The sequence below is a fragment of the Blennius ocellaris genome (genome assembly GCF_963422515.1).
Source record: "Blennius ocellaris genome assembly, chromosome: 13".
In the NCBI taxonomy this organism is placed as follows: domain Eukaryota; kingdom Metazoa; phylum Chordata; class Actinopteri; order Blenniiformes; family Blenniidae; genus Blennius; species Blennius ocellaris.
In genome coordinates this window covers 20,125,399-20,146,225 of record NC_137662.1, presented here as the reverse complement: position 1 = coordinate 20,146,225, position 20,827 = coordinate 20,125,399, and the positions used below count along the sequence as shown (strand labels likewise).

The 20,827-nt window shown below is 40.9% G+C and overlaps 1 protein-coding gene across 1 annotated transcript in view; it reads left to right on the top strand.

Annotated features, from left to right (window-relative positions):
* The window catches only part of bicc1a (BicC family RNA binding protein 1a), a 60,999-nt gene that overhangs the window by 12,230 nt on the left and 27,942 nt on the right, over positions 1-20,827 (top strand). Inside the window, exons 2-5 of the mRNA XM_080507804.1 lie at positions 5,374-5,420; positions 13,555-13,624; positions 18,500-18,579; positions 19,746-19,904. Of these exons, the coding sequence (XP_080363930.1) occupies positions 5,374-5,420; positions 13,555-13,624; positions 18,500-18,579; positions 19,746-19,904 (356 nt within the window). The remainder of the gene's footprint in view (positions 1-5,373; positions 5,421-13,554; positions 13,625-18,499; positions 18,580-19,745; positions 19,905-20,827) is intronic.

Below are 20,827 nucleotides of genomic sequence, written 5' to 3'. Positions count from 1 at the left end.
ATCACAAGGCAGCACAGAGTTGGATTGATATGTCAAAATTTCCCAACAGGTTATATTAACCCCACCAAAAGATTGCAGTGTATTTTCTTTCTTTTTTTTAATACAACAGTGCAGAGTCTCACTGGCTCAGAGTTGTGCTTTTCCTGAGAGAAATTTTCCAATTTAAACTCATCAAAAACCATGAAATCGGCAATCAAATTTCAAAAACTGTTTGAGGAATAAACAACCACAGATGGAGTCATCTAATCATCCATTTTTAATACTGCACAGATGCCATTTGCCCATGGTAGCTTTTTTTTTCTTTCCAAAGTGTAGCGCCTTAACTCTTCAGTGTTTCTCCAGCCTGACCTTCAGGGACTGCCTGCATGCTGTGTTTCAGTATTCAGTTCTCATGAATGGGTCCTCATTAGATTTCTGAGAGTGATACAGTGGATTATTTATTTGTGCCGGGCATCTTGGAGCTCTGTTCATGATGAACATTGTCTTATACAATTGTGGGTCTAAAAATAATGAAAAATCGATGCACCAGGAGAGCCGATGTCTTTTAAACGTTTCCTGCCTCTTGCTTTTCAACCAACGACATCAACATTACTAACATTTCATACCCGATCCATCTCAGTTGTTTTCTCAACTAACTTCTCAATGTTTGTGGTATAACATAAATGACATGGCAGTGACAAGCTGCTGATTTAATGTGCTATTTTGATTGATGCCATGTAGACTGCTATCAAAACAAAGATTTGCATTATTACAAGTGGCTCAACAGATAAATGCAAAAACGTTTAGAAAACCAGGTTTTTGTATGTTTTTAATCTTGTGCAACATCTGAGCCAAAAAACGGAAAAGACCATTTTAGGTCTTACTATGTTTTTAATTCTGCATGCACACACAGGTATGTTGCGGAGTCTGAGTACTTGCATTTAGGTTCCTGTTGGTACTGTGTTCTCATTTGAGAATTTAATGCAGTCACATTTTTTAGAATTACATCATTTCCATTACATGTTCTTTATTTATTGATTTTGATGAATTGTCATTACTGCCGCTTGAACGTTCACTGTTCTGTTCAAAACATTGAGGTCACGTTGGTGGATGAGCTGATGTCAGCATGTTGTCTCTAGAGTGGTGTATTGGAGGAAAAAGAAATAAACAGACATGATGCTTGAAAATCTGGAGTCTGGAATAAGAAAACAACGGAATCATCCATTTTATTCAATTTCGCTATCCTGTTGAGAACAATGTTTTTTTTTACACATTTACCAAATTATTTAATGACATTATTGAGAGCCTTTTCACCCTGTACTAGATTAAAAACAGGTCTTACTTTTTATTTTTAAAATGCCTTCATACAGGGGTGTTTAACTCATTTTAGGTTGGGTTACAATCCAGTTTGATTCGACTTTGGACAAGTATATTGATAAATCATGTAAATTGACAGCAACTCTAAAGTTTTGGCTTCGCGTAAGTGCAAGAAAATTTAAGTACACCCTGGATAGTTGCACAATTGTAGTTTCTACAGAACGCAATATGAAAAAGCTTCATTTCTTTTCCAAAACAAAAACCTCCCAATATGCTCTTTGTCACACCGTTTCTCTTTAGTTTCATGTGGAGAAAATCCTGTCGCTTCTCACAAGACAGGAATTTTGCCTCTGCTTGGATGTTAATGATATTTTGCAAGCTGTAGGTTGGCGATCCTCTCAGTTAGACCCTGTTGCTGGCAGGTTTTGGCCCGCGAGCCATTTTTGACACCTCTCGTTTAATGCATTGTTTAAAAAAAAAAAAAAAAGGTTTGTCTCGCTGAAATTGCTCTGCGTCTTGCTGCAAACACCTCCAGTTGCTAAAATCTCACAACATTCAAGAAGCTAAAAACTCTATTCTGATGTCACTCATGAGGATTTTTTCAAAAGCACTTTACTTCATATGTTGGACTCGTAGCAAACGTGTAAGCCCAAGTGTTGCACTGTGGTGATACATACAAGAGCTCTGCTTGAAGACGCCCCGCTGCACCTCTCGCCTCTCTGGAGTTCTCCCACGGCCAGTTCAACACATGTGCCAACAGGATGTTTTGCTCTCAGCACAGGACTCAAGTTTTCGCTCGTGTTCCAAATCAGATTCCTTTCAGCTCCCTGCAAACGTGTGCCAAAGATGCTGACATTGTTTTTTGTTATTTTTTGTTGTTGTTGTAAGATAAACAACCAAATGCATTGCATTCCTCGTGCATTTGTTTTTTAACTGACCTTCTCAATCATACCAACATCTGCTGCATTTTCTTTTTCATAAACAGTTAATAGATCAGGTGTTAATTAAATAACTGTCTGTTGAATGGACGCAATATGTTATGGCTAAAATGAAATGGTTGACAGAGAAATCGACATGTTTATCTTTGTTTGTCCATTTATGCTCTGGAGAATAGAATAATCTGATTTGATTGCAGTTGTGCTTCCTGGATTAGACGCAGCAGAGATTTAGCGAGTCTGACGTTAAACACAGTTACTCCTCATATTATCGCTGACTTCAAACAAATGTTATAAATGAAAGTGACCTTTTGGTTGGTTTCCAGTGTCCCTTGTCTCGTTAAAGAATCAGTGGCAGTGACTTTCGGGTTTGCTTTTGTTTTGTTGGTTTCAAACAATTGACTGCAAAGAACAAGAGTGCACTACTAGATGACCTTTCATGAGACAATGAAGAGAAAACAGTCTGCTGGATGTAACCACACTTTTCTCTGTTTATCTTTGCTCTTACAGGAATCATTTCGTGCGTCTGGGTCTTGCATAAGGGTGGATAAATTCATTCCACCAAGGAACTTCAGATATCTAGTACTGAGACAAATCATTGTCAGCTCATCAACTTTGCAGTTTGCCGGCACTGCAAACATTGTCGATCTTAACAAGTGTTATTTTCTTCAGTACGAGATCATATGTATGTTGTATGTCTGCTATGGGCCTAGTATGAGTTTGATTGATTGATAATCATTTTTAAATTTATACATGCAAGAGTATGTCCTAGGAAATTCTGCATATTATCTATTAGTTATTCAAACTTTGAATTTGCATTATTTTGAATTGTTAAGCGAAGCATTGCAATTGGCTCTTGGTCAGTATATACACCTGGCTGTACACACTTAAGTGTGTTTTCCGTTTTTTAAGGTGCATTGATATTTAAAACCTCTCCATGCATGACTGTGTTTCTACTCTTAACGGGTCCCCTCCTCCGAGATTCTACTATACACATATTTTAGACGGTACAAACCGTGCGATATTTTTTTGGGGGGGTCTTTCTTTTTTTATTTACCGTCCAGACTGGTGGAGGCTCGCAGCCTAAAACTGCACTGAAATGGAGCTGCTGTTACTTAAACTGGCTAGCCGTCAAATTACTGCCTGTGTTCAGTCTGTTCCACCAAGCGCACAGAGTAACTGTTTACTTCCTGTTAATGTTGCAAGCTATCGTTTTAATGCTTTTACTTTAATGTTGCAATTCTCTTGGTTTTTAAGATGTGCGTCTTGTCGCCTTGTTTTGAGACTATGCTTGTGAAGTTTCTGCCACTGTCAGAAGATTATCTCTGGTTGTCGGTGGGCTCACCACCGTGGCAACAGCAGTCCATGAACCCTTCTCATTGTCTGACATAAGACCACAGATGTTAAGCCTCGTCAAGAGATATTGTCACAATATCCAAAATCACGCAGTGTTATACCTACCTTAAAAGGGGTTGTGCACAATTTTCTCAATTTTGTACTGGTGCTATTTTACATTGGTTCTTCTTTTGCATAGTTTCTGATCTGCATCTCCATCCCTCTGTCATTCCTCTCGTTTGAACTCAAGAGGCAGCTGTGTATTATGTATTATCCGCTCGCACGATGAGATATTTCATCTGGAATTTACTAACCTGTCAAGCCGAGGCAGAGTCTCAGTCACAAACTGTTGCCTGGACCCATGTGCCTGCCTGAGTACAAACACGTGTTGAATGCTTGTGATGTAGGCATTACAGCCACTGAGCTGAAACTGTGTTTAAGGCATGTCATTTGCTGTTTGTCTGCTGAAAACCTTTAGCAATGCTTTTTACGTCCAGGTTTCACAAGGTGATCATCACGCGTGTACTGCAGGCAGGATTTATTTACTTTTTTAAGGGAACACATTTTATAAGTTCGAGGAAATGGTACATAAATTTTAAATTGGCTGCTTTTAAAAACAAAGCACTGGTTAGTGAGTGGCTGAGTTAGTTGGTATTTAAAGGTTTTTTTTTTTTGTGACTATAAAGTAGGAAGAGCTGGACAAAGTGAGTTTTCTGTCACATCAAATCTTCAATCATTTCTTAAACTGGCCTTTCTTTCAAAACATTTCATTTCCATCAATTCACCACAATGTGTACTTACCGGTTGGAGAAATAATTTATTCTTTCATAGTTAGAGATGAAACGTATTCATAACGCTACTCTTGTCCTTGCACTGCAATTTGCATTCATGAGTGAAATGCACTTTATAACCCTTCGTTGAGTCTCTGACCCAGATTTGTGTCGACAGCAACGGATCCATGCGGACAAGCGCTGGCTGCAATGCATCATTAAACCTTCTCCGTATCCCCAGATGACTGAGAAACATGAGAATTCCTCTTGGATGTCGAGATATGCATTTTGCATTAACGGAGCTACCACAGCTTGAAGGACTTGCAGATGTGTTTGAGTGACTTCAGGCCAGACTGGCTGTGCTGGTTGGAGTCTTGCTTCAATCCAGCCTCCAGTATCAGGTCTTTTACATCGGATTATCTCTCGTGATTAGCTTGCTCACAGGTGAATGTGATGGTGCCAAAGCTGCGATCTTTTTCCAATCTCAAGGTTTATGCATGGCAACCATCACTATTGACGTGTGTGGTTGTGTGAGAGGAAAGTGTGATGGTTTGTGTAAAGCATGTGTGGTAAAATGTGCTACATAAGTCAAGTCCACTTACCATTTAAACCACTTCCATGAAGATCGAATCAAGCTGACTGAAAACTCTATACAAGTTTTTTTTTTAAACTGCAAATTCAACACAACTCCACCCAAGTTTGGTTTGAAATGCCGCCATAGTACCTACTGTAAAAATGACCAGATACTTTTTTCTGTAGCTGACAATTTGTTTGACGGAAGCTGGATTCAATCTTTTGGATTATAGAAAAATGCGTTGTATTCCTTTACTGATCGGCAGCATCAGTAGTCATGCCAAACCCCATATCTAAAGAAATTGGGCTCCACGATAAACTCTGCTGTTGAGTAGAGCCACGCCAGCATCTTGAGGACTGGATAATCTGAGCGAGATTTATCAGTTTAAGGTTAAAACTGGGTATTTCTGTGGAGTTTTAATAATATATTTTTCTCTGTCCCCCCCCCCAAAATCTTTCTCTAGCTGCCTCTGAGGGAAGAGTCAACGGCGGTGAGGATTTCTTTCAGAAGGTGAGTGTGTAGTCTCCACTTGTTTGCTTGGTCTTCATGATGTGTTTGAGGTCACTGAGCCGGAGTTCTCTCTTGGTCAGGGAGCAGATGTCAGGTGGTCCGCCAGTCATTCCTAACTACAAATCTAAACAAATAAAAGACAAAAAGAGAGGCACTGACGTTGAGCCGCTGCAGGGCTCTGATGCTGTAACACAGCTGATGCTACACTGGCGGCCTTTCTCACTTGCATAATGTACCATAATATACCGCAGTGTACCGAGTTTAAAACTATATCAAACACAGAACTGATCAGTCGCTGACTCTTGTCTGGGAATGATTTAATTAAAAGTTCTCAAGCTTCACTGCATGTAATAAAGTAAGGATTTGCCCCGATGATCTTTAATGGTCATGAATGGGCTTCAACTTGCTTATATTTAGTTTCTGGTACTTGTGGACCAGTCAAGTGTGAAACTGGCTGGTTTTAAAGAATGTATTCTACAGTTTAAATAGTTGTTTTATGATAGCATTTCTATGAAAGACATTTTAATCTGGAGGAGTTTATTCTTTTCTAAATACTGAACTCTCAGTGACATGATTCAAGTACTTTCAAGTTTCAAATTCAAGTACACATCCTTGCCGATTGGCAGAATGGACAATAGCTTGCAGTCCTATTAACTCTGCAAAACAAAAACTCGAGTAGATATTTTGAGTGTATCTTGTTAATTATGAGGGTTTCCTTTTAAGCTTCTCTTGTGCATTCATTCTTGTTTAAAACACAGTTTCTTGATTATGTTCAACTCCCTCTATAGTACGTTAATGGCCTGTAATGAAATAAATGATGGACAGCGGTTTGTTTTAGCATTCCTTTTTTTTGTGTGTCTATTTTCCATATTTTGGTTTTGGAGGTTAGAAAGCGGAGTTGAATGTTGGAGGGGGGGGCGAGGCAATTTAACTGTCCCTGAAGCAGTTTTCACCAACCAAGTAATGCAAACCAGGCGCCTTAAGATTCCTCTTGTTGGAATTTTAACAAGGGCTCTTGGTGTAATATACTGTATCTCTGTCTCCACGTCTCAGGTTGGATTTAACCATAATGTTTAAGATATCAAGGATGGATGTCCACCACATTCTGACAAAATACGACTGTTGGTGTTTTAACCTTGGCAGCCACATTTTTTTAATTTAATTTTTTATGTCTTTGGCTTAAATATTGTCACAGCTTGTTCAAAGAGACGGTGGTTACCGGAGGTTAAATTGTCAATTAGGAATTAGTGTGCAGCTGTTTGGGTTGGCACGTGGGTCAGCAGCAGCGAGCGAGGAGAGCCGGACTCCTGTTTTCATTATAGACGTTCCATTTGGTTAACTTTCTGCCGTTTCCCTCTGATAGCGTGATCAGCATACATGCACAATTACAGTGGGCAAAATAAACGCGGCGTGTGACTGTGGAGCGGTATTGTTGAAATAAAAATGGACGAGGTGTGTGAAATAAATGGAAACTCTTAGTTGGACTGCTTCCTGCCCGTCCAACACACCCATGCACCGCACACTCTCAGTGAGACTAATAAAGTTAAGCCTTCGCCGTCATGTAAAGAAAGCATTTTTTTTTTTTTTTTTTGTCTAGTTGACGCACTTTTTTTTCACACACTATTTTTTGGAAGTGAGATTTAGAGTTCATCCACCGGCAAGGGCAAGAAGAAGAAGAAAAAAAAACATTCCGCCCCCGCACCTTCTCCCCAGGCCCGTTCAAACCCTCTTACTCACTGTCTGCTGGACTTCCTTTGAGTTCAGAGCTACGTTTCAGGATACAGAGAGCATACTTCATCCTCACAGTCAATGAAAATGTAGGGAAGATGGAAGTGCAACCACAGGAGGGTGTCCCAGCTGGGAAATTAGCCATTTGCAGCTCACTTGAGGGAATCTCTCCAGCTACGTCCCCCTGCCTTTTTCCAGTCTTTGTTTTGGTCTTTAGTTTCTCACTCATGTTTTCCCTTATCCTCCTCCGTCGTTTTCCCTCGGCCCTCCCGCTGTTTTAATGTGATTTCGTCTTTGCACTCCATTAAACCTTTGGTGTGCCGTTATCAGTCCGCTGTAAGCAGGGGATTTTGCTGCAAAAATGAACAGAAAACGCGCCTCAGAGTGGAGTTCAACTCACTTTTGCGCAGTGGAGATTTTGGACGGCATAGCTGTTGGGAGTGACAAACTGGCACAGGCCGCTAAGCTCTTTGGAGGAGTTGAGTCGAGGGGCAGTGCGGCATTGAAAAGCCGAGCTGGTTGAGACGATAACTTTGGTCTGCGGATGAGCTTGGAGTGGGTTTGAGTTGAGAGACTCCTTTGAACCTCCAGCCAGTGCATCCCAGATCCCCCCTCCATCCCTGCTTCCCAGAGGTTGTGGTCATGTAAATAATGCCAGGCGTGATATACAAGTGCCAGTGCACTCAGATCTGAAGCCAGGCGGAGTTCATTTCATCTGGTGTACAGCACTTAAACATCTTGTATTTCACTGTGCTGACACATCACAAATATGAATAATTAAGACTGCCAGATTGAAACATTTGGCTGGCGTCAAACTGAGAGACATTGAAATGTCTGGGTCACTGTGAGTGGCAACAAAACTGTTTGCTTATTCACATCCGGTGAAGGCTTGATTTTTCAATGGCAAACTTCCTAAAATTCCACAACTGTATACTGTATGTTTGTATTAAAGTGGAGGAGTAATGGCTGCGACTTAAGGCTTACGTTGTTGACGTGACTCTTAAGTCTCCTGAGGAGTGTTCAGTCGGTGCTGTCAGCTTCGAGCCCTGCTGTTCTCTGTCGTAACTTTGCTCGCAACTGCGTTACCCCCCCCCCCCCCCTCCCCACCAAAAAAAATACCTCTGTCTCCCCCTTGCACACACACACACAGACCCCAGCTGAATCAACAGCTGCACCATTGCAGCGGGGTCCAGGAAACATGCCTCTGCCATGCTGATTGCTGTTGTGCTGTACGTACCCGTGGTCACGTGTGTCGGGAACACATGCACCGTGCACATCTGCATACCCACGCCAGCTGCAAACCTTTAGGGATCAATCTTCGTGTCAAGGTCGTGCCACGAAACGTATCGGAGCCACAGTCGTTTGTGTTTGTCCAATTCCAGAACGGGTGGAGCGGCAGACAAGAAAGCGTGGCCCGGTACATATATAGGTTTCTTAATTTGTGCAAATCGCTTTACTCATTTGAGGGATATTTGCTTGCCTTCATAAAAATAAACACCATCCACCCTTTTAAAATGGTGTGTGGTCTGTCAGAAATCAGTCCCATCTGCAGAGCGCTGCCAAGAACAGCAACACTGGACAGGAAACAGGTTTCTTTGAACAAAGCCCTCCTTACAGAAAAACTTGATGATACATCAGCCTTCATGCTTCATCATTCTAGGAAAGTATAATTGAGGGTTACCATGATGTCATTACTTCTAACTGAGTTAGGACAGGATTCTACAAAGTTTCACTTTTTTAAATGTTATTTTTCAACGGATGTGTAATTTGAATCCCATTTTGTATTTGTAGCTGAATATATATATAGTCATCTTGCATTTTCTTTCACTCTTGCACCAAGAGATGCGAGTGGAGCGCTTTTTAAGATGATGTACTGTCGTTTCCCGAATTTATTATCAAAACACCATGAGTAAAGCATCAATCGTGGGAGCCAATCTGATGTGCCATTTACATCAGGAGTGTTGAGCACATTTTAGTTAAAAGGCCACCATTGGACCATCAAGGTCACCTTGAGTGGGCCAGACCGATAAAATAGTGCTGTAATTACCTTTTATAAATAATAATGGACGTGTTGCTCACAGAATAAATCTGTGTATAATGGCAATTGCCAGGTCACCCTCTAATTTTATCTAAAGCCATCTTTTTTCAATGAAATATACCAAACTATTGGCTTGAGTACGCCACTCACAACTGACTTCCGGTTTTGTATTACACCAAATATCGAGCAAAGTGATTGGTCAATTCATGTCATGTTGTATATTCCTTGTAAAAGACTGCCTCTGATTGGTTCATAATTCTCTTCTACTCATCCTGATGCATTTGAATGCTGAAGCAGAGAGGAGGAATTTCTAGAAATTTCTTTTCCAAGATGAGGAATTGTATATGCAGAATCCATACATGTGGGAATAATTCTATGGAGCTATGATTGATCAAAATTTTTGTTTTCAAAATTGTTACACGTTTGGATATCTGTAAATGATCATTCAATCCCCCGCCTCACTGCTTTTTGGACACTTGGATTGTTTAGACACCCAAAACACCGATTTCAGTGAAATGTCAATAAATCCCTCATAGCAGTTTAATACTTGTTTTTACAAACTCAACTTTGAGACTAATGCTGTATTGCTCACAGGGAGGTCGCTATCTTTCATGGCAGCATCACCGATATCTCAGCTCAGGTCTCAGTGTTGGTTTGTGTCCACTACTCTTAAGAAATTAGTTTAAAAATCACTGTTTTCTTTGAATTTTTTTTTTTTACATTTTCCTCAGTGGTTTGGCAGGCTGGATTGGAGCCTCTTTCAGACCAGTTTTGGCCCACAGACCTTATTTGACACCTGATTTACTTGGACACTGATCGTATAATTCACACCATCTGCTCCCATCCCATTGTAAATTCAATCCTGTATGGTCGTTTGGATAATAAAAACTTTTAGTTAATATCAGTGTTACATTTATTTTAGCTATTGAATTGAACACAATATATGTATAATCAGAAGAGTAAACCTAACCTGTCACACAACCAGGTCCAACTGCTGGTTTCTATTAGTGGCTGAACAATCTGGGTTGATGTAACGGAAATTAAAGAAATGTTAAAACATTTTTGTCTCGCTTGAAGCAAAGTGTCATTTTTTTACAATAATTTTTCTGTTGCATCCAGCTGTTGATGCTCCTGTGTGACTCTAGTTTGCATTCAGCCAGTGCTCTGTCTGTGATTTATTGTTCTTACATCTGCCAGACAACAGTAGGAGGGAATCATGCAGTAGATTAGACTTGCTTCTGCCTCTGGCTAGTGTGGCACCCAGTAACGCAAAAAACTCATCACATTTTGGTTTCAGGCGTGCATTGCCCTGCATGTAAAACAGTTTTCCGTAATCATACTGTTATCGCAGCAGTTGTGGAAATATTGCAGAAAGGGAGTTTTCCATTATGAGGAGAGACATGCGAGATTATTATGCTGGCTGGTGAAGTGAACTATTTTCATCTTAGTCATTTTACCGATACCACCTCTGAATTCCTTACAGAAACAGTTGCGCAAGTTCATGAGAGGAATTTGCTTTTATTTTCATTGCACAATATGATACTGTAAAGTTCTTGAAGTATTTGTCGTGAAGAAATTTGAAATAAAAGCAGAGCTAAAATTTGGATGAATCACGAGAATGACAGGATGGGTGTTTTCCTCCTGTTAGATAATACAGATTATTTCAAAACATATGCAATATGAGCCAAGCGCTTGAGAAAGGGAGAAACAAGAATGTATCATAACTTCACTTCATGCATTTGTTCACCAAGTGTGTTGTGCAATCATTTTTATTGGCCTGCAAAAATAAGTTTTATTAGTTTTTCTTCATCAAGCTTCATCTTGCTTCACTTGCATTGTTGGACTTGAGCTTGCATTGTTGAAAGAAGAGGTCTTAATAAGAGAGCTGAAGGAATAAATACAGCTGGCTTTGAATGGTTTGGAGATGTTTGTAGCAGAAGTTGCTGACTTCATGTTCTTGTTTTGTTTTGGGGGTTTTCTTAGTGGTAGAGTAGCAGCTGAGGCACCTCATTTTGTCGCAGGTCTGGCAAATCCATTTTTATATGCGATTATAGGTTGGGTTTGAGAAAATCACTGAGGCTTGAAAGGGGCTTTCACTCAACCACCATGGAGTTGAGAGTAAAGACCAGCTGGCTCTTTGTCCTACAGGTGCGCGAGACGAGCAGTGGACAAGCTGTCGGACTTCATTGTAAAGGATGCCAAACAGACCTGGCAACATCCGGAAAGGCCTTTGGAGGATTTTAAGCTATTTCCGTTTGGATTTGTCCACCACTCCTGAATACAATCAATGTTTGGGGAAAATGATGAAAGCTGCTAATTGCTTATAAGCTGCATGTTAAATGGTTCTCGGGAGCAATGACAGATCTTAATGCACTTGCTCTCCCATATGAGCACCATGGCTTACAGCCTAATGCATTAGACCACCAAGGAATATCAAGAAGTGACCGCCGCCGGTTTAATGTGTTGAAACGGTCCTCGGTTACTCGATCACGAGGCTGAAACTTTGAGAAATTCATATCTCCTCCACCCCCGAGAACACAAACCCCTGGAAAGTATTAAAACAAACACAAGACCGCAGGACGTTTGTGAAAACAAGAATAGTGCACATTGAGGACAGAGCAATTAAGAGAGAGCACATCAGCTCTTCAGATTTTGGAAGGCTTCGCAGTTCGCAGCCCCCCCCCCCCCTTTTTTTGTTTTTTTTCTCTCTCAATAGCATCGACCACATCGCATGATAGGGTTCGTGATTGATTTTGTTTATGCTTTTGTAACTTGCAAGGTGAGCTTTCTCATAAAAAAAGGAAAAGCACGTGCAGACTGACAGTCGCTCAACAAGCACATTGCTCTTTCTCTTAATGCCGTTATTTTGTATTCTTCTCTCTTGATGCACATGCTTCTTGTTATTAAAAGTAGACTTGGCAAAGCGTTGTTACTGAACTTTGCCTTTATGGTTTTATTATATTTCTGTGTTCATTTGTGTCATTAACTGAGCAGAATCTTAGTAGTTTATGGAATCAACATATGAACTTAAGTCACAATACATTGACTTTTCTAAGTTGCAGAAATCTTTTTCATAATTACTCCATTTCTATTCATCTAGGCATTTAGACATCATCATATTGCAACTTTTTGTGTGTATAGTATGGCCATTCCAAGACGTTTACAGTATAATTGCAATGTTTTAGTTGTGTGTTGTTGCAGATCACTGTTAAGCTGCATTAAAATAACAGTTTTGATTCAATTCTTGAATAAAAAAAAACTTCCCCAACAGGAAGGAAACTCCAGAAAACCCTGATTCAGAGTCTGTTGACCAATGACTGCTTCATTTGTTTAAAATCTGTTAGACTGCTTCATATGGTTTTACTTGCTACACATGGACTAAATGAACTTGGGTGCGACAGTAAGGCTCCGTTCACACTGCAGGTCTCTATGCTCAATTCCAATTTCTCCTCGAGATCCAACTTATTTGCACGATCATTCACAATGTATTTTAAATGCAACCTCCATCAGACTGTAGTGCGAATGTGATCCAACCCCAAACTTGCCTGCATGCGCAGAAGGCGGCTTGACGTCATGCTGTTTATGGAAGTAAATATGGATGCTACACAGGTCGGCGTGCATACATCCATTTTCAAGTGGTTGCACAATAGGAGCCAACAAAATGATGGAGAATGAAGGAGATGGAGGAAAAAAGAGAGCACAACTTTGAGTGATGGATGAATGGATGTGAAGTTGGACTCAGCAGTGGTGGGATTGTGACTCCAGGAGATTCACTGACTGAGTTCATCCACAACTTCAGATGTCAAGGAAGACATTTGAATACATCTGTCAGTGTCTCTCCTCGCGACTCAAGACAAGATGCTAATCTCCGTCTCGCCTCATTGACAAGGAAGTCGCATCCATGCGACCTAACCATTCAGACAGCGGTTGCCTTGAAAGACAGACGGATACATATCCGATTTGTTACTACATATGATCGAGGCCTTGGTCTGGTGTGCAGAAATGGGATTGTTTACACTGTCAATGTTAATAAATCGACTCCTTTTTTGTCCGATTTTGCTGGTCCACTAGACTGATTGTAGCCCAATGATGCTAGAGCTTTTACAACCCTTTTTGGTTCTGGAGAATCAGATAATTATGGATATAAACCCATTTTGGTTGGTGTAAAACTAATATTATTCTTTCAGCTGTGAGCTAGCGGGTGGTATGGAGTGGAAGCGTGTGTTGCTGCACAGTGAGGTGATGATTTTCATGACTGAGGAATCAAAGTGGGCTCGTTTCGGCTTATTTTTGTTTGCCAACATGCAACATGTGCCAAACCTGAAGTGTGTGATCAGCTAATGTCAGCCTTTCTTCCCTCTGTTCCAGATCATGGACGAGACCCAAACGCAGATAGCCTGGCCCTCCAAACTGAAAATCGGAGCCAAGTCCAAAAAAGGTGAATATTAAATTTTTCTTTCTTTCCTAAATGAAATCCGTATAATGCTCCCATTGCTTTTGCCATGTGAAACCTCAGTTTTTGACAAATGGCAGCCTCCAGAGTGTATGGATCTGATATATAATAAAGACCAGACTTTCCATGCATTTAGATGTGATGGATCTCGAACATGTTTTGCAACACTGCTCACAACTGCACTTGTGTTCGCTGTCCAACTAAGATAGATTAATGGTTTTGACACAATGTTGTTTAAGCCAGAAATATGTTCCCAGGAAACCATTCGACTTGAATAAAGAAATATCTCAAGGTTGCACAAGGGTTCATTATTTAAAAAGCTAATTGAGTTGTTTGAATAAAAGATGAAAGCTTGCATGTTTTCCGCTCCTTATGAGCCAGGAACTTCATCTGTATGGAGGAATTTGTTATTTTATGTGGAGGTGGACGTGAAGTTGCGTGCACTCGAACCCGCTCGGTTATTGGCCAAGTTGTTTCTGCGCTCTGTTACCAATAAAACATGATCACGGCTATTTAAAGCTCTTCCGAGAGGGGAAAGAGGTGGAGACCAAAGTGTGGAGGAGGGGGTGCGGGGGAGTAGGTGTAGTTGTGCCCGCTTTTGTTTTCCTCAGGAGGATTGTCCGCGAACGTCTTCGGGCCAGATGTGCAATCCAATGACGTCATGTAACTTCCTCAGTCACAGACATTCTTCCCTCTGGATGCTTAATCAACTGGCAGCTCGAGCTCATCCATTCACCCCAAAAGTATCGGTTCATTCACGAAACCTGCCCCCCAACACCACCTGCAAATCGTATTGTTTGCACGAAGTGAGAATATTTAAAATTCTGACTTGGGGCATGAAGAATGTCAGATTTTCCATCCGTGTTGCATAAACGGCGAGGAGCAGAGGGGAGGAGCGTTGGATAGGCGCTTCGTTATCGCTTGAGTGAATGCATTTGTCAGCGACAAGACATGTGGAACTGTGCTGTAACAACCTGGCCTCCTGGGAAGGCAAATGAATGGACAAGATGGCAAAACAAGGGTGCATTTCACTTCTTACAGACTAAACATGTTTGAAGTTTACCATGCACGACTGTTGCATCACCTGCTGATTAAAAATTTGTAGAAGACTCCAGAAGGCAATCATGCACATTCCATTCATCCCTCATCATGCATTACTGGATCAGACAGACTTGGAAATCAGCCACTGACCTTGAAGTAACCGATGACGAGGCAGTTTTTGTTGATACAGGCCTAACAGATGATTTCCAGTCATCCAAGTCTAAAATCATCCTCTGTAGGATGTTGGTTGTCTTTGGAATTTTGCGTCAGTGTCATCTTTCGTGTACAATCTGGAATTGGTTACCCCCGGCCGGATAGTGCCAGATGTGAGGGGATTTGTACATTTGTGGCCTCTCTCCATGCACGGGGGGGTCACAGTCCTTCGAAATGCCAGCTCACCAGTTTCATTCATCGCTTGCAGCTTTCCATCTCAGCTACCTACCTGCATGAGTGTGATAATGATGGTTAACCTCTGGGGCCCATCTTCATCACTAAACAATAACATTTTATACTGTGACGGGTGGACTGCACATGCATTGTCCTTGCTGAAATCAAAGTACCGGCTGCAGGCCATTGCGGTCAGTACTGCTGATTTGCCTTTAGATTTTAAACATGCCTTTAAGTCTGAAAGTTTTGTGTTTGAGGCTCATGTTTTTTATGTGATAATCATCTTTACACGACCCCTGCTTGCCAATTGTGTTTCAGTGTTTCCGCATATGTTTTGAATGAGAAACGTCGAGCCAGAAAGGAATTAACTCTCTTCATTTGTGTGGTATTTTTTTGAGTATAGGCCCCAAACTGGAAAAATGCTTTAGCTTTGCCAGTAGAGTCAAAAGGTTCCTTCTCCGTCAACTAAAAATCTTTAAAAAAAAAAAACAAAAAAAAACTTCAGGTTCTGCAGCTGTAGACCTGCTCATGTTTTTGTTTGTTTTTATAGGTGTGGCACTGGCCAAGTTAGGCCTAAAGGTGTTGGTTTTTTTTAATATTTATTTCATCAATCATCAGAAAAAAGGAGGGGGAGAAAAAGCATGGCGCAGACTCTACTTCAAAAATGCGGGGGTGTTTCTACATCAGGACTGCAACACTCATTTAGGCTGGCTAATGTTTGCCAGATGTGCTGCACAGGTTGGAGCAGGGACACTCAAAGAGCCATACTCCCTCTAATGGTAACTGTGGGTGGTGCCACCAGAGGAAGCGGAGAGGTTTCTTTTGTTCACAGCAGCAGCTGAACGATGGGGAGGGGGGAGATTTAGAAGCAGTTCTGAGCCTATGATGGGTCTCTAACTGCTTTACCCTCCCCCCCCACGCACGCACACGCACACGCATTCTATTGTTGTCCAGTGGTTTTTCTTGTTTTATTGACCCTCCTTCTCAGATGATTGCATGTGGGCTGGTTTCTAAGTTGACTGTTTGTTACTATTAAAACTGAGAAGATGTCACTGTAAAAAAAAACAAGTTCATAATTAGTTTTTCCATCAAAAACACCAGTTTCTGTTTCAGAGTTTTGTTGGAAATAGTGGGACTCTTCCACATGAAGTTATGCTCATTTTTGCCATAAACAGTCTTTTTTGATTGTGATGTAATAAGCAGGACTCAGTTGCTGCCTAGACAGTAGGCATAACATGAGCAGTTTGTTTATCGGAGTAGCAGCAGCTGCTCCAACTGCATGTCTCCATAAATGTTCCTGGAAAGCTCTCGCCTCATCTGGATTGCAGTATTTAAAGTAAAGTTGAGGTTTGCTGTTCAAATACATTACAGTAGACTATATTATATTCCTGAGCTGCAAATTCGAAATTTATCTTTGACCGTGTAGGGTTCCAGGAACAGCTTTCATTATTTTAATTGCAATACCTAATACGGTCCAGCCTGAAAGTTCTAACATGAGCCATCACTCCATTCAGCACTCTGTCTGCATTAGGATGTAATCTGAGTGAAAAGCAGAGTTAGGGAATGCAGCTTTCTCTTATTGTACACCATCAACCTTAAATTAACTTCAACAGAACCAATCAAATTATCTTGGATTGTTTTAATGTCGGCCTTAAAAATCTCCAGAGAATATCTGAAGGTTCTTGTAAATATTCAGATTAGTTGTTTTTTTGTTTTTTTATTAAACATGTCAGACATACCACTGCACTTTTTGATATGTCCTTTTACTAAATTAGTGCATAAGTAGTTATGCAAAAGTTGGTTCATTCACTTACAAATCTGGCTTTAACAACAAGGTGGGACATTGTGGTGCAATGGTGATGATCGGAGACCTGAAATGATGCAGAGGAGCAAACTTTGGTTCGTTTGTGTCTCTGTTGGATCATTCTATGTGGCTGCAGGATTGTACTTCTTATCCTTCTTGATGAGCATTAATTGGTTGTTAAACAGTGAGTGACAAAATTAATGCTTGGATTATATCCATGCAAGTATCCAAGTTAAATCATTTATATTTGCTTGATTTCTCAGTCCTTTCTCATGTTAATTCATTGACTTTCTATAACTCGCTGCAAAGCTTGTCAACCTTTGTCAATTAAAAGGGATCCTATTAAATATTTTTTGCATTATATTATACTAAATGGTGACAGCACTGCTGCCGGTGTTCTCCACAGGATTTCTCACTCGTAAGCTCCTTGATAGTCAAAACATACAACCGTGGGTCTCTCTGAGGTCCTGGTGACTTTGTAACAATAAATCTGATTCAGTGAGTCCGGTCTGAAGGCTGCACATCCGAGATGTTGCTGTGTGTGCGGAGGGGGATTCCTGGAACGGGGCTTAGTGGACTTCCTGCTGCTCGGTACAGTTAACACGGGGGCAATGGACCGTGGGCGTGCAGTACATGTGTGTTCGTGTTTTTTTGCATTTACATTCTCCGGGGGTCCGACGTGCAGCTGAGCCAGGTTGGGGCTTACTCAATGCTACACGGACGAGCATTAGCTTTGACATGGTTTAGGTGGCGTTTGGCTGTTTTTACCTGTACTATTTACTATTGTATAAAGTCTGCAGGAGTATGGTTACTCAAACTATTAAGACCTTATATGCATGGTCCTCTGCATGCTAGTTTTATTTTGGTGTCATTTCTTATTTCTTGTTGTTGAAAAATGTTTTCTAATTTTTGGTGAAAATGAGAAATGTTAGAATTGAAAATCGATAGCTTAGGGAATGTAAAAAAAAGACATTTCTTGACTTATGAAACGTGTATTAATTGCTAAAACTAACTCGCATTGATATCGGTCAGTATTTATCTGTACTGATGAGAATATGTATTTGTGATGCTTGTAAACTTTTAGTTATGTGATTACTTCCTTGTGGTAAAAGTGATTTAAGAAAACAGTTGATCCATCCACCAGGAAGTGGGAATTTATCCTCGCACCCTGCAGATACCCACACAAATGTTGCAAACTGCAACAAACTCTTTCGGAAAGAAATATGTTCTAAATTTACCTGAGGGAGAATGTTTATGTTCTTTTGACTCCAAATTGCAGTGCAATAATAATCCACAGACTGACTAACTCCACAGAGATGCTCCCATCCCTCCTCCATGCTGCTCGCATGCCGACTTAAATAAGACTCGTCAGATATCGAAGCCTCAATTACCGTCGCATAGATTTTCGCCAGTGCGGTCTCATTTGTTGACAAACGCAGACTGTTGTCATGTTCGGTTAAATGGGTTTAACGTGCGTCTCCGTCACGTTCTATCTCAGCTCTTCATCAGCAGTGCCTCACCAAGCACATGCTGAACACGCAGTGACATTAAACACGTGCTTTATCTCTCCCGCTTCTGAGGTTTGCCTGTCTCATTTTTTTTCCCCCCTTCATCTCTTTTTCCTGCAGATCCACATATCAAGGTGTGTGGGAAGAGGGAGAACGTGAGGGAAGCCAAAGACAGAATCATGTCTGTCCTCGACACAAAGGTACAGTGAAGATGATGCACTTAAAGCATTTTATTTCTCCAGTTTTTCACCCCTTTTTGATATTTTTGAACCAAATGTGTCCCTTCAGCTTCCCCAAGTCCAAGTGGCAGATTGCACACAGCAGTGTGGGAAAACTTATCTCCAATTGAGCCAAATATTCACATCCTATGCTTTTCATGGATTGCAGTGTGTGAATGCAGGCTCCATTGCCATGGCAACACAAAAAATGACATACTTGAGGGACTGCACTGCAGCACCCCCTGGGGGAAGGATGTCATACATGCACTTTGAAAAGCTTCACAAGGGGGGAAAAAAAGGAAGTGCAAGATTAGTTTTGTTAAGAGATTTTCATATAGTTTTGTCACAGAAAGGCTGTTTTTCTTTTCCTTTCAAGTTTGACAGATAACACAAAACAATTGTCAATATGCTGAATATTTTTGTTTTCTTTCTTTTTTTTCCCAATTGAGAGCAGCATGTGCAAGTGGAACAGAGTGGGAACCTGAGTGTTCATCCTCTTTTCTGATATGCGCTTGTACACTTAACATGTCAAGATCATGATCTTTATATAGAGATCAGTGCATCGTGTTTTTATGATGCTCTATACTGCCGGGATAATGGATTGGAGTTTATCCGTGATTGTACGGTTCACCACCCACACTTTGGCTCATATACAAACTGCGGATTATTTGCATAGTTCCACATAACTTTGTTTATTGCCGTTTTATAGCTGCTGTTACATTTTAAAGTAATACATTTCTTAAATCCCTATGCAGTGCAAGGAAATAAAATGTAAAAAAAAAAAAAAAAAAAATCCAGACTAACACAGCTCTGCAAGTGAAACATGGCTATACTGTGATTGTTTCCATTATAAAAAAAACTGAAGCCCTTGTTTTAAACTGTGATATTAAACTAACAGCGACTGGATACAATATTAAGCCTTGGGAATGCTATAAATGGCACTTTTACTACACAATCATTGCCTCGATGTTCACTGTACCTCCACAGTAATATTTTTCATATTGCAATAATTTAGTCACTGAATTGTCCCTAATGTGGTTTACTCTTTTTGTGACATATTAAGCTGCTCCACTCAGTGAAATGTATCGTACAAATGTGAATGAGTTGTCGGCAGTCAATAATCTACGGCCTCTCTTCCCGCTCATTAGAGTAACAGGGTGACTCTAAAGATGGACGTTTCTCACACGGAGCATTCCCACGTAATTGGAAAAGGCGGCAACAACATTAAGAGGGTGATGGAGGAGACGGGGTGCCACATCCATTTCCCCGACTCCAATAGGAACAACCAAGCGGAGAAGAGCAACCAGGTTTGAGCCCCATTATGTATTTATCGCTCATCTCATGTTGCCCAGTTTTGGGCCATGATTACGCACCAAATGGAATTGCATTGCTTTCTGTCGCCGTAAGTGCTTCCTGTCATCATCGTTCCGTCAGTAATTTTCTTCGGCAGTAGTTTGGTGGGTTTCAGGTGTTGGTAAATGGCTGTATTACTTGATCAAAGTTGTATCTGACTGTCACGGGGTGTCAGATTGGACAGGTTAAGGAAATAGTGTACAGTTGGCTGCTTTCTTTGGCCAACCCAGAGGAAACTGCTCTGTTTTAACTGGACTGACTAGAAGAGCCGCAGGATCCTGCTGCAATTACCATTAAAGTGTATTATGAGGAGTTTGGGAAGCACGCTGCCAGGAGGTGCATTTGATATGCATCTTTCAACTGCACCTGTGCCTCAATGTAGTGTGGTGTGTGACTTCAGCCTTATCTGCATTGCACCATTTGAACATACTGTATGTGTACACGGTTAAACTTCCTTTTATCTCTATCTCGAGGTCTGCATGACCCTCTCCAGTTTCACTTTGATCATGCAAGTATAGCCAGAGAAGTATCAACACACCTCTTTCAGGTCCAAGCCTCTCTAAACTCCCATCTTTCTCTCATTTCAAAAGCTCTCAGGCTGCGGCTTTGCTTCTGAGATACTGTACATATTGTTGAGCGTGGCAGCGAAAATAGATAAGTGAAAATCAATGAAGTGGGAGCTTACCACTTTTCACTGGCGCTGCCAGGACTCAGGATATTACTGGAGCAACACCTTTGCTCGACAGATATTGACTAACGTAAAGCTCAGCAGTGCTTTTCGTGGTGAAATATTTATTTGTTGGTCAAAGCAGAACACTTGACATGTTTGCAGGTGAGCACATACTCCTGCTTTTGCTTGTGTTCTTTTCTATCATTG